The sequence below is a fragment of the Lipophrys pholis genome (assembly GCF_963383615.2).
Source record: "Lipophrys pholis genome assembly, chromosome: 12".
Classification (NCBI taxonomy): Eukaryota; Metazoa; Chordata; class Actinopteri; order Blenniiformes; family Blenniidae; genus Lipophrys; species Lipophrys pholis.
This window is the reverse complement of record NC_137641.1, coordinates 8,469,421-8,484,391: the sequence shown is the minus strand read 5'-3', so window position 1 is coordinate 8,484,391 and position 14,971 is coordinate 8,469,421. Positions and strand designations below refer to the sequence as shown.

General features: G+C 45.6%; 1 protein-coding gene across 2 annotated transcripts in view; it reads right to left on the bottom strand.

Annotated features, from left to right (window-relative positions):
- tcf4 (transcription factor 4) overlaps positions 1-14,971 on the bottom strand; it is a 262,646-nt gene that overhangs the window by 47,773 nt on the left and 199,902 nt on the right. For both annotated transcript variants that reach the window (XM_080476604.1, XM_080476603.1), the window contains one exon: positions 3,785-3,890. In XM_080476604.1, coding sequence (XP_080332730.1) covers positions 3,785-3,890 — 106 coding nt within the window. The remainder of the gene's footprint in view (positions 1-3,784; positions 3,891-14,971) is intronic.

Here is a 14,971-nt window from a genome sequence, read left to right as displayed (position 1 = left end):
AGGCAGGCAGCCTGACGAGCGTTGCACTAACAGATCTTCCGATCAGATCTCTGGGTTCATAAAGGATGAGGGGACAAAATGCTGCTATTGGAGGTGTTGTGCAAACCGAGGCTATGTTGAGGCTGTTGGTGTTTTCAATGATCCCTCGTGGACACTCTTTAACGTACCGAGCACATTTTACCATCTGAGCAGCCTGAACCTTTACATGGAGCGTGAGGCTGTTAAGCTCTGTGGTTATGGCGGCCATGAACCAACTGGACGTTCATGTCTCAACCGGGGACACAGTGACAGGGTGAGACGGAGGAGTGAACCTCTGCAACCTCTCTACACCCACAGTTAACGAAGATAACAGCCACGAAGTCACAATATTAGAAACTCTTGGTTCAGTTGGACGGACATGACTACAGACCTGAAGTGTACATGACTACAGACCTGATGGGTACATGACAACACACCTGATGTGTACATGACTACAGACCTGATGTGTACATGACTGCACACCTTATTTGTACATGACTACACACCTGATTTGTACATGACTACACACCTGATGTGTACATAACTATAGACCTGATGTGTACGTGACTACAGACCTGATGTGTACATGAATACAGACCTGATGTGTACATGACTACACACCTGATGTGTAGATGACTATAGACCTGATGTGTACGTGACTACAGACCTGATGTGTACGTGACTACAGACCTGATGTGTACATGACTACACACCTGATTTGTACATGACTACACACCTGATGTGTACATAACTATAGACCTGATGTGTACGTGACTACAGACCTGATGTGTACATAACTATAGACCTGATGTCTACATGACTACACACCTGATGTGTACATGACTACACACCTGATGTCTACATGACTATAGACCTGATGTCTACATGACTACACACCTGATGTGTACATGACTACACACCTGATGTCTACATGACTATAGACCTGATATGTACATGACTACACACCTGATGTGTACATGACTACAGACCTGATGTGTACATGACTACAGACCTGATGTGTACATGACTACAGACGTCATGTGTAACAATGTTTGATAACATCATCGCGTATCAAACACATTCTAGTTTAAAGTATAGCCACTTCCTAAAGCTGCCCAGATAGTCTCACTTCAACTACGTATCAAACTGATGTAATTTCTGATCGAGTAAAACCAAACCTTATTTTGCTGTCAGGACTTGTGATCCTGTTTGAACGCTGAGCATTATGGGAAATGGAGCAATTTCCCCTCATATAGTAAAACCTGCAGTGTGGATAAAGAACTAATCCGATTTGATGAATTGCAACCTTCAGTCTGAAGATTATTTGAAGTAATAGATTGAAGCCACTGGGTGGCTGTCCTCTTTTTTTTTTTATATAGTTTTCCTCACATACACACACGATGCTGACCTTGTCGCTATGGAAACACACAGATGACCAACGGTCATAATGGTCCTTCTGCATCTTTGGAGTTGGCACATGATGCAAGTGGGTCATGAGCGGAGTCTTTATATGAACTGCAGCTGTAGAAGAACTATTAATAGTGGTAAATCCTTCACTGTTAAAACGTTTCTGAAGGTTTGTCAATATTTCGAGGCACTGCGCCTCACGCCGTGCCATGCTAACATTATTCTGTCATCTCACTGCCAAATTGGTACGATTACAACCGAAAAGTATAGGGATGACAAGCATCACTGATTTTAGTGATCCTTTCTGCTTCAGAGTTTCTGTTGCTGTGGTTTTGCGGAACGCGCAGCGCCGGTTCTGTTTGTCTGCAGACTGGATCAGAACATCTGCTGAAGCTCGACTCACTTGCTGAACCAACACCGCCACTTTAGTTGTCATCACCTTCTGCTGCGTGTTTAAACAGAGGAGCTCGCAAGTCTCCCGAAATCCACAACGAAGAGACGTCGTCATTTTCTCCATCCTGCTGAACCAAAACCCGGCCGGCTCCGCCTGATTGGACCGATCATCTAAACACGTGACGAGAAGTCGGCTTCTGTCTCGGCTTGTCTCGATGCCGTTTAGTCATCTGACCCACTTTGTGCCGTAACCTGGTTTTCAGTAAACAGCCATGGAAGTGGGACACCTGCTTCTCCTTCTTTGGGTTACGGATTCAGGAATAACCCGGTTAATGCGGATCTACCAGGGAACAATATGACTTGCGGGGCCGCGTCGTTGCCTTCTTTGGTTGTGCATGCTCTGTATTTACATGAAGGAGAGGTATTTAAACGGGTCCTCAAGGGAATCAATACACGGGCTGGAAACACTCTCCAGCCGTCAGATGTGTGTCAGCAGAACTAGAGGGGATTCTTTTCTCTTCCAGTGTGAACACGGGTTGGCACCAAGAGAAATGGACATTGACTGTGAACACTAATTAGTGGGCAGATCTGCTCACAGTTAAAATGACGTTGGGACGTTTTTGTATAAACCACAAAAAAAAAAAAAAAAGAAGCCAGATTTCTTAGGAAATAATGGTGTTTAGTTTAAGAAACATGAGTAGTGGGCGATCTCTCAGAGAGGTTAATGCTTCCACACAGGAAGTTCTTCAGCGATCTCTTATTACTGCACATTAACACTATCTGGATTGAACATCAGTCTAAATAATCCTGGAGAAGATGAGACTCTCTTAAGAGGGAAATGGATGTGTATTTAGATTGAGGTGGCAGGTGGAGTATTGATTAGTATTCATCAGTTCTGACAGTTCCTGATCAGGTCAAGAGGTTCGAATCATCAGAACAGGAGAAACATTGACTGTTAATAGAGGCTTTCCACAGGAAATGTCCAGGCTCAAAACTCAAATTCAGAAGCCTCGGTAGATTTTGTACGAATCAAAAGGCTTTCTATTTTATCGTGATGGGAATTCATAACACTGGCTGGGACTGAAGAGCAGCACGGCTGGGATGTAGAATGTGTGTGTTTCGAGCACCACAGTGGCCAGAAAACACACACATTCTACATTTAGAATCTGAGAATCACAACAATCTTTAACAATGCTCGACCATGCTAACGTCTCGAAATGGCCTTGATTTGTTCGCAGACCATTCATTCATACTTTGAAGAGACTTGATACCAATTCCAGCCCTCACACTTTAAGGGGCCGTCCACACGAGAGCGAATTTGGCTGATCGTCCACACAAGATCTTTTTAACCCGGGTCCCAGAGTGGGGAAATTCTAAAACGCCGGCTCGGCTGTGAGGTGTGGACGGCAAAGACGATCCTCTGTGGGAAAAAAAGATGACGTAATCACCGCCCCCCTCCCCCTCACGGAGGTCCGCGATGTCACCTAATAACCACAACAATGGCCGACTGCATGCTCCAGGTGGCGCTGTAGAAGCTACTGACGCGAGCTGGATGAGGAGCGGGGCCATAGACCTATATAACTAGAAGTCTATAATAGGAGTCTACTAGTAAATTTCTATGTGCTCCATGTCTTCTTCTGCATTTTTGGTGTGTTTGGTGAGTCACAGCGCCCCTAAAGGCCTGGCATATGTAATACATGCCCTGAAACCTCCGTGTTGATTCGTGTTCAGAGTGACGTGTGGACGGAACTTTTTTTTTGAGGAGATAAAAGATTGTTTTAGCTCGTGTGGGCGGGGCCTAAAGATGAAGAGTCCGAATCTCTTCAGCGTCTGAGGAAAACTTACCGGGACCACATCGCCCCCGAACAACCCTGTTGTCACCGTATGTTTACAGTTTGTCAGCCATTCGCTTGTCTGGACGTGTGTGTGTGTGTGTGTGTGTGTGTGTGTGTGTGTGTGTGTGTACCTGGCATGAAGAAGGAGCTGGGGAAGCCGGCGCTGGGGGGTTTGGAGGAGGGGTAGCCCGGCGAGTCCCGGTTGTAGTCGGCTGTGCTGGCAGACGGCGCGTACACCTGCAACACAACACAGACACGCACAACGTCACAATCACAGCTTCCACTCGCTGGTTTTTCCTCTGCGACGCAGCGGGAGGCTCGTTCACGTCATCTCATCACGTCTCTGCTACTCCTCAACATGGTGGCGTCGCAGAACGACAAGCAGCTTAAAGCAAACGGCAAACTTCCCCCCCTGAGATGCAACGTTATTCAGAAAATGAATTTCTCATTAAAGCAGGATGGGTGGACAAGAAATATGCTAAATAAGATTTCTATTGTCTTCTAAATGTTTTGAGATTACACATTACATTTCAATCTTCTATGTTCCTGCGGAGTCAGTCACTCCTGAACTCTAAGTTGACAGATTTGACATTAACCTAACATAAAACATGACAAGGTTTCATCTCTTTTCTGAAACTAACAATAATAATAATAATAATAATAATAATAATAATAATAATCATCATCAAATCAGTTTAGAAAAATAAGCAAAACAGTAATGACAAACATTAAATTATATATACAGGTGTGCATCTTATTTGTTTGTTTCTATAAAACTAAAAAAGGGCCGCTGTAGTTACATGCTTTCTGAATCAAACATTTAAAGAATAAAGTGCATTTAAAAACTATTTTAACAAGTTCGAAAACAGAGAAATACATTTGAAATAAATTTTATAATTGATAATGCAATTACACTTATTAAGCTTATTTTTCCTACAAACAAACAAACAAACAAACAAACAAACGTGTTTTGCTGTTTTACAAAGAACATGTTCATTTACATGTTTTTTTTTTCTTTAAACAATAAAGAAATTGAATGTTAGTAGTTAAAATTAGTAGTCATAAAAAAAGTTTTGTTTTTTTGAATTCCAATTGAAAAAATTGTTTGTAAAAGACTTGGTCATTTCCGACATTAAAAAACATTTAAAACAAAACAAAGAAAAACCTGTTATTAAAAAAAACAAACAAACAAACGTGTAGGTACCTTAATTATGTAAAAAATGTATTTAAAAAGGCAAATGCCAACACGTTTCTGTTTGCAGGTTCTGACTGGGGGTGCTGGTGCTTTAGGGTGGTGGGGTGGTGCTCTGGTGCTGGGGGGGCTGGTTGTGGGTGGGGCGTCCCCCCGCAGCAGCATGCCTGCCAGTGTGCCCAGCATAGCGTGCGAATACTCAGCCATGACGCCGCATGACGCAAACACTGGAGCAGCTGTTGAAAGTGCTCGTCTCGGGCTTCATGTCCCCCACCGATTCACATTAAAAGAAAAAGCTCCGCAGCTACACCTAATCTACCTCCACCCCGACCAGAACACACGGGCCGCTTTGTTAAAGCCGCACTATTTGCATGAGGATGGAACCCAGATGTGGTTTCAAAAAAAGAAAACCGATGATAAAACAGAGGAGGAACAAAAGAAAGGCAAGGAAATAAAAGACTTGGGGGCATTATAAAATAAGAATAAGAGAACATCATCTTACTTCCCACACTCCCCGAGAGAAATTATCAAAAACAGAAAACAGCCTCAAACAGTTTCAAACCAAACACTCATGGAACTCATTACTTATGCCTTCATGCTTGATTCAAAGCTTCTGCTTCAACAGTCCCAGGTACTCTCAGGGACAAACGCATTTGTAAAATTCATCGAGGTAAAAGAGCCTCGCATCCAATAAAATATGGAATCATCGATGATTAGGACCATTTGTGTTGGGACACCGCCTCCATGCTGAGGTCGTCCCACCGAGCAGCTCCATGGAGACTCCTCTAGGAACAACGGGAGACACTAGGGGAGTGTTGGATTAACCGAATGCTTTGGCCGTTCAGAGACACAACATGGGCTGAAGTCTCCAGAACAAACACTGTTCTCTGCTTGGTGTTTTCACATCTCCTCACTTTCATTCCAGAGGTAAAGTGAAACTCCTCCAGTGAGCAGGAGGTTCCCGGGTCCTTCAGACTGTTTTAATATCCAGGGGATCAAAGAGCCCAGCCTCCTCTCAAACTTTAATAAGCAGCAGATCAAAGCAGAAGTTACGCCGCCTGCAGCTCAAGAATCCACAGACACGGCTGTCGCTCAACTCTTCCTTCATCACAACAGCATCAGCAAACAAATCAACAACCACCGGATGAATGTCTTCTACAACCAGTTCATCCTGGTTCTGCTCAGCAGGAGAACTTTTACCAGCTGGCGACGACAGAGGACAGAAGGAGACGATAGAGGAGCAGACGATAGAGGAGGAGATGATGGAGGACAGGAGACGATAGAGGAGGAGATGACGGAGGACAGGAGACGATAGAGGAGGAGATGATGGAGTACAGGAGGAGACGATAGAGGAGCAGACGATAGAGGAGGAGAGGATGGAGGAGGAGGTGATGGAAGACAGAAGTAGACGATAGAGGAGGAGATGATGGAGGACAGAAGGAGACAATAGAGAAGGAGACAATAGAGAAGGAGACGATGGATGAGGAGACGATGGATGAGGAGATGACAGAGGACGAGATAATGGAGGATAGAAGGAGACGGTAAAGGAGGAGATGATAGAGGACAGAAGGAGATGATAGAGGACAGAAGGAGATGATGGAAGAGAGACAGACGATAAAAGACGAGATGAGTGGGTACAGAAGGAGACAATGGAGGCCAGAAGGAGAAGACAGACGTTAAAATCTGGATTTTTAAAAATGACATCAGGGTTGATGTCACTGATATGAAGGAATACGTTTTGTATTCAGCGTCAGTAGGTCGTCCGGACAGGAAGTGACCGACATGAAGAACTTAGTGACGTGTGCGCATAGCAGCGTTAGCATTAGCACCTGGTCGGCATAGCAAGACCAACAGAGACATTCTAACGTGACAATGTCGCCGCAATCAAAGGGGTTTAATGTGAGCAGAGCAGCTTTCAAAATAGTTCGGTGAATATAAAAAAAAAAAACTAAACTGGAAGAATAAAAACGTCCAAACTAGTTTCTATCTCGCACACGTCAGACCACTTTGTGAACGCTGCGGAGAAGCTCGGTGCTTCCAGGGAACGGCGAGCTGCACAAACAACAACATGGCGGGGAACACGTGTGAAAATGTGGGAATCAAACACGGAGGTCAGGAAGCATCCACCCACACACACACACACACACACACACACACACACACACACACACACACACACACACACACACACACACACACACACACACACACACACACACACACACACACACCATTCCAACTGCCAAACTCTGCCGCTTCCCACAATGCAACTGGCTTCACAACTTCTTCCTGTCCAACCTCAAGCTCATGCTGACACACGTGATCTGAGGACGACGTTCAGCCTGAAGTGAAATCAGCCTCCTCCACCTCCTCCTCTTCCACCTCCTCCACTTCTTCCACTTCCTCTTCTTCCACCTCTTCACACACACACACACGCACACACACACACACACACACGCACACGCACGCGCACGCGCACGCACACACACACGCACACGCACACGCGCACGCGCACACGCACACGCACACGCACACGCACACGCACACACACACACACACACACACACACACACACACACACACACACACACACACACGGGCTGGGGTTGTTTCTGTTGAAAGTATTTAGATTTATGTCTCCTGTGGCGCAGACATATTTTCCCACTGACCGCGGCGCTGAAAGGCTGAGATGTGTGTGGAAGTGCGGCGGCGGCGGCGAGGGTGTGAGTTACAGACGGACATGAACAGGTGCAGGAGTGTGTTCCAGCCTCCACAATGCAGGGAGACACAACAACCACCCCATTTCCTCAAGTACACACACACACACACACACACACACACACACACACACACACACACACACACACACACACACACACACACACACACACACACACACACACACACACACACACACACACACACACACACACACACTTCCATAATGGTTCTCCGGCTGATGTCAACATGAAAGCATGGTTCAGTCACTCGGTGTTAAAGGTAAAGAACGTTAAGCTCGTCACGTTAACAAGGACAAACACGGTTTGTCTTTAACAGAATTGCTTTAGTTGCGTCAGTGTTTTGTTGTCAAGGTGACGTTGACTTCAGGTTCAGACCACGGGCCCAATTCCTCCACAAAAGAAGAAAACTACTCCAGTTGAAGTTGATGGTTCATCCATCAACCTCACCCTCCTCTTAAGACCAACGCATGCACACACACACTGCATTGGATTTCTTGTTGAAAGTTGGATTAATTTCACAGTGAGTCCGCAGACTAGGATTCTAATCCCAACAGTACAGCTCAGTTTGCTCGCTTAAGCTCAGCTTCCTGTTCACAAAAATCATGTTTTGGAGGGACATCTGATATCTGATGTTTTTATTCAACAAATAATCAAATTTTTTTTTATATTTTTCCAACTGTAAAGGGTTGTACTGTATTTTGATGTGATAGTAGAAGTGAAAAACTGAAGTGGTTTCATCTTCTTACTACGAAAAAGCCAGGAGATAACTTCCATAACATACGTTCTGTTCTGGTAAAGTGAAAAAAAAACCAGTGGAGCCCGTTGTCTTTTATCAACATCAAAGTTAATTTATGAACAACGACTGAAGCTTAAGGGAAAACCACGCGGTCGCACACAAGAGAAGCACGAAACCCAAACCAGCCGAATCCAAGGTTTCTGGTAGAAACACGAGACACGGACAGTTGATGAAGCCATTTTCACAGATTCTCTGTCAATATATTATAATAGGGAGTAATACAACTTGAGCTCACGTGGGTCGCACCGGTAAAAACACCACATAATAATCTATAAGGAACAACAACTTTAATTGTTTGTTTTGATGCAGAAAAGAAATAAAATTTGTATTGATGACACCTGGTCCAGTTCGAGTTGACTTTACCTTAAGTTCTATTAGTCAGTTCTATACTTTTCCACCCCGAGCCAATGAAACAAGGGAGGGATGATAAATCAACACCCTAATGGATACCTGTCCAACGGGGTCACACCTCCACGTGACACACACCAGATCTGACACCACTGAAAGAGAATCTGTTCATGGACGGCAACAAGTCCCGACGCACCGGACCTGCCGCGCTCCCTCCGACCGAAATCAGAGGGTGAAATGACGATGTGGAGCGCGGTAGAAGCCCCCGATGGAGCTCAAGTGGAGGAGGTTGTGTAACGCATGACTGATCCGGTGAATCTTCACAGAACATGAAACATCACAGATTTCATCAAAGCTTTGTTCTGCCAAGCCCCGGGCAGCAGCTCGGCAAAATACAGACGCATTCCAGTGAAAACTGATTCCTCATGGCGCTGCCGACACACACACACACACACAAACACACACACACACACACACACACACACACACACACACACACACACACACACACACACACACACACACACACACACACACACACACACACACACACACACCTTTCAGCTGGTAGTCTTTACCTTCTGAAGTTGTACGTCGGTATAAAATTAGAAGCATAATTGAAGAAGGTACTTTGCTTCAATGCTTCCATCCTCATGTGAATCACGTATTGCGTCATACACGTGCCCACTTTCACAGAAACGACGCTGACGGACAGTCGAGGCTTCGTCCTGATCGTTTATCGAATTCCCCTTCGTATCACGCTCACCTCCTCCCTGCTTTATTTACCGAAACTTCAACGTGGATCGGCGGGATTTTCTCTTGCTTTCTTTTTGTACTATATCTGCTATACGTCACAATACGTACATCACATTAAGATTCCACAGCTCAACTCAAGTATCTGTTTTGTATTTTTTTTTTTATAATTTTTTTTTATGTCAATGAATTATTAGAATGGAACAAAGGAAAAACTGAAGTGTTTACGAGAGAAGAACAAACAGTCGGGTTCCGTCACTGTACTTCAAAAGAAAGGCCATTTCGGTTCTTTAAATGTGTCACCACTAAAGATTAGAGGGAGAACAGCTGGATCACGATCGCGGACGGACACGGATATGAAAAGGAACACGTTTTCGTCACGATGTTTGAGTTACCGAGCGGAGTGGCTTCGTCGACAGCGATGGAAACACTGAAGGGTTTTGGGTTGGTGATCGCACCAGAGTGTGAGTGGAAACAACAACAAACACAACGGAATGAAACGATAAAGGCTGGACGCAGATGAAAAAGACAGTAAACGGAAACAAAAGGGAGAAAAATGAAAAGAGGGCGAGGAGAGGAAGCGGGGGGGGGCAGGCTTTTTGTCTTTGCTCAGTGTTTGATGCTGGGTCTCAGTTATTGGGTCCAAATGTGGGCAGCATCTGTTCAACCTCCCACTTCATCCCCTGCTCCGACAGCAAGAGCAGCAGAACCAAGAGGACGGAGGTGGAGTCTTCCTCTCTCCCCCCATCTTTCTCAATACTTTGGGATTCTTTAATCTTAACAGAAACTGCATGTTGTGTTCCGCTACGTTGTTTGTGAAGATCATGCTGAAAACAGCTCCGTGGTGCTAAAACTCATCTCTCTGAGACTCGGTGTAGATGTCAGATTAACGTTCCATCACGGCGGGGCGATTCGGCCCGAAGAAAAAATGAAAAATCGACGATTTCTTTTCAAGAAAAATTTCCGTTTCGATTCGATTTTTTGTCCTCAATTCACTTAAAAATGACTGGAGACATCGGATATATTGTCAAAAGTGCAACTTTACTGCTGTGATTGTCCTCAGAGTTAAAATGCATATAAACAATCCCAAAACAAAAAGTGAATGAGGCTCCATCATTCAACAAATTCCAGCTTTAATCAAGTAAAAGTGCAACAGCAACTACAGAAATCTACCAGCAATGGTCGAACGGAAGGTGAGAAATGACAAAAAAAACTGTGGGGGAAATAATCTAGAATTGGCAAAAGAAAAATCTTTTTTTACCCACAAATTCAATTAATCAATTAAATAAATGTTTGTCCAGCCCAACAAGCCACCAATTAGACAATAGAAGTACATTATTTGAAATGCCTACCATTGTTATTTGGGATGCAGCGTTAGGAACACCAATACTCAATAACAAAGAGAAAATAAATCAAACTTTTTTCTTCGTGGTTTTCAACGTACGCACTCCAGATCCAGCCTGAATCCATGAGTTCTATCTAATCGATAAGAAACAATCCAAATATCTTGAATTGAACCGATATTTCACTAAAGCCCTCCCTTAAGATTGGTGCTGAATCGGGCTTTGGGAATTACTGAAGAGAAGAATAATCCCATATTGCAGAGCAAAGGAAATCTGGACTCTCAAGGAAAACTGGACGTCGATCATGAAGTGAAGGACCAGAGATATGAAACGCAGAGCACAGGAAGTCTTTGTCGGGACAGGAAGCTCCTAGAAGTCAACGAGAAGCTTGGAATGTCTCAACCAAAACAAGGAATCAAGTCCTTCATCTTTAGGCCGAAGCGTCGATGGGTGGAAGCGTGGCGCCAGGTTGAGAAGGTTCTTTAACCATCAGCTCTCCGACCCGACATGAAGTTAACAACCGTTTTTAAAAAAGTACAGAAATGAGTGAAGAGCAACATTTTGATTGTGGGGCAACTAACTGATGGTGCAACAAGACACATGCATAACCAGAGAAAACAGTAGGACACACACACTGAGGCAGCTTTTAGCTGTGTCTTCATCGTATAGGCCCCACTCTTCGTTGTATAGGCCCCACTCTTCATCTTATAGGCCCCCTCTTCATCGTATAGGCCCCCTCTTCAATGTATAGGCCTCCTCTTCCTCGTATAGGCCCCATTCTTCATCGTATAGGCCCCCTCTTCATCGTATAGGCCCACTCTTCATTGTATAGGCCCCCTCTTCATCGTAGAGGCCCACTCTTCATCGTATTTCCCCCCTCTTCATCGTATAGACCCATTCCTCATCGTATATGCCCCACTCTTCATTGTATAGGCCCATTCCTCATCGTATATGCCCCACTCTTCATTGTATAGGCCCATTCCTCATCGCATAGGCCCACTCTTCATCGTATAGGCCCACTCTTCATCGTATAGGCCCCCTCTTCATCGTATAGACCCATTCCTCATCGTATAGGCCCCCTCTTCATCGTATAGGCCCATTCCTCATCGTATAGGCCCACTCTTCCTCGTATAGGCCCCCTCTTCATCGTATAGGCCCATTCCTCATCGTATAGGCCCACTCTTCATCGTATAGGCCTCCTCTTCCTCGAAAAGGCCCCATTCTTCATCGTATAGGCCCCCTCTTCATTGTATAGGCCTCCTCTTCCTCGTATAGGCCCCATTCTTCATCGTATAGGCCCCCTCTTCATCGTATAGGCCCACTCTTCATTGTATTTCCCCCCTCTTCATCGTATAGACCCATTCCTCATCGTATATGCCCCACTCTTCATTGTATAGGCCCATTCCTCATCGCATAGGCCCACTCTTCATCGTATAGGCCCACTCTTCATCGTATAGGCCCCCTATTCATCGTATAGACCCATTCCTCATCGTATAGGCCCCCTCTTCATCGTATAGGCCCATTCCTCATCGTATAGGCCCACTCTTCATCGTATAGGCCTCCTCTTCCTCGAATAGGCCCCATTCTTCATCGTATAGGCCCCCGCTTTATCGTATAGGCCCCCTCTTCATCGTATAGGCCCTCTCTTCATCGTATAGGCCCACTCTTCATCGTATAGACCCATTCCTCATCGTATAGGTAACTTGTCTCCCGTCACCTGGGGGCGACGTTGCAGACGGATGACATCACGTCTCCAGGTTGTATTGGAGACCTTAATCCGAGTACGAGTACAAGTGCGAGTACTCTGTACAGCTTCTGCCTGATACTGGTACCAGTGCTTTATGACCAGAAACACCAAGCAGCTGAAAATCAATTCCACTGGAAATATGGCGGCAGGAGGCTGAAGGAACGTCCACGTTGACTTTCCGTCCTAGAAGAAACATCAGGACTGAACTTTAGCACCGTAACGTCTTGAAAACCTAAAGTTGTAGCTCCTATGTCAGAATGTACTTCTGATTTCTGCCGCAGGTCACATGTTGTTCCACCACACAGAAGAGGTTCATGATCTGCTTTCAGGTGGTCCCTCCACTGCTAGAGCGAAGATGAAACCTCCGGAGCTTCACCCTCCTCATCAGCAGAGTCACCCCAAGCTCCAGGAGACATCAACAGATTCCCCGGGAGGTTTCCTGCGCTGGACCTGCGTCCGGCTCCGCCCCGCTCAAGACCCCCGATCTCAAACCTCGCTGTGGTTTCAGCAGCTCAGTGGCCAGACTGATTGTTTTGAAAGAAAGCGAGTCCACTCAGTGAGCAAAGCAACGTCCGGGGTGAGACGGACATTAGTAGGGCGCATGAGCCGGGAATCACTGTGGCAGGAGCGTCAACCAATGAGGTTAAAGGTAGGAGTCATGAAATGGATTCACATGGAGATGAAACGCACACGAGACACGAGGAGTGACGACAAAGTCCGAGTGCAAACATTCGTCTGTTAACTCCCCTGGACTGGAGACGCAAACACTCAGCTCAATAAAGAAGACTTAGTGCCGTCACACACACACAACACACACACACACACACACACACACACACACACACACACACACACACACACACACACACACACACACACACACACACACACACACACACACACACACACACACACACAGGGAGTGAGAGTTTAGCACGCTTCATCCAAAGCAGATGTGCTGGAATGTGAACACTCAAAGGAGCAGTCACGAAACCTCTTGACACACACACACACACACACACACACACACACACACACACACACACACACACACACACACACACACACACACACACACACACAGAGTTGGCTGCACCTGTGCCTTCCCTGTTTTTTTCCTTTGTTTCCTCCTCCTCCTCCTCCTCCTCCTCCTCCTCCTCCTCTCTTCTCCTCCTCGCTGTCCACTGCCTCTCTCATTTCCAACAGTCTTGTTTTACTTTCATCTCGTCTTTATTCTCCTTCACTCAGACGCTTTAACGCTGCAGGAACCGGAAGGCGGGAAACCAAAAAAGAAGAAAGGCCACAAATAAGAGAAGAAAAGTACTTACAGAGGTCATTTCTTATGTTCCCCAAAGGTCAACCACTTGCTGCCCCCCCTTGCATCACCACCACCACACACACACACACACACACACACACACACACACACACACACACACACACACACACACACACACACACACACATTTCCACCTGCAGAGGTTTTTGAACCCTCACGCTGCTGCGCTCTGTCCAGAGGCAGATGTGGGAACGTGAATCAAACGAACCGCAGGCCGATCAAACATTTTTTTTCGATGAGAGTGATGGTGGAGCTGGTGGGTGGGGGCGGGGAGGGGGGGGGGAAGATTTCTGTTTTTTAGATGTATTTTTATAGCGGAGATCTGAGCCGCGGTCTCGGAATCCTCTGAAGGTTAATTATGTTCCTGATTCAAAACACATGGAGGGGAAAAAACTGTCCGTGTGTGTGCGCGCGCTTGTGTGTGTGTGTGTGTGTGTGTGTGTGTGTGTGTGTGTGTGTGTGAGAAAGCGGAAGGAAATCCCACCCACCACCTCCGAGCCGAGCCCTTTATTCTACCAACCTGCAATTGCACTAATGTGAACCAGATGTGCACACACACACACACACACACACACACACACACACACACACACACACACACACACACACACACACACACACACACACACACACACACACACACACACACACACACACACACACACACCGTTTTGAGCATGCTGACTGTCTAATTGACTCCATATGATGCAGTGCGGAAAAAGTAAAAGAGAAAAGAAGTTAAAGAACCATCAGAGAAGAAATATTTCCTGAAAAAGAAATTAAAGATTAGGAACAAATGAGAAACAGTCCTGAAAAAACATGAAGGACAAGATGGGAAGTCGGAGGGAAAAAAATAAATCTGCAATGAAATAAAGAAAGTCAAAAGCGGAATAACCTTTTTTAAAAATATTAAGAAACCAACCATGCAGATGGAAAGAAACATACACACGCACACTCACACACACACACACACACACACACACACACACACACACACACACACACACACACACACACACACACACACACACGCACACACAGACAGACAAACACACACAC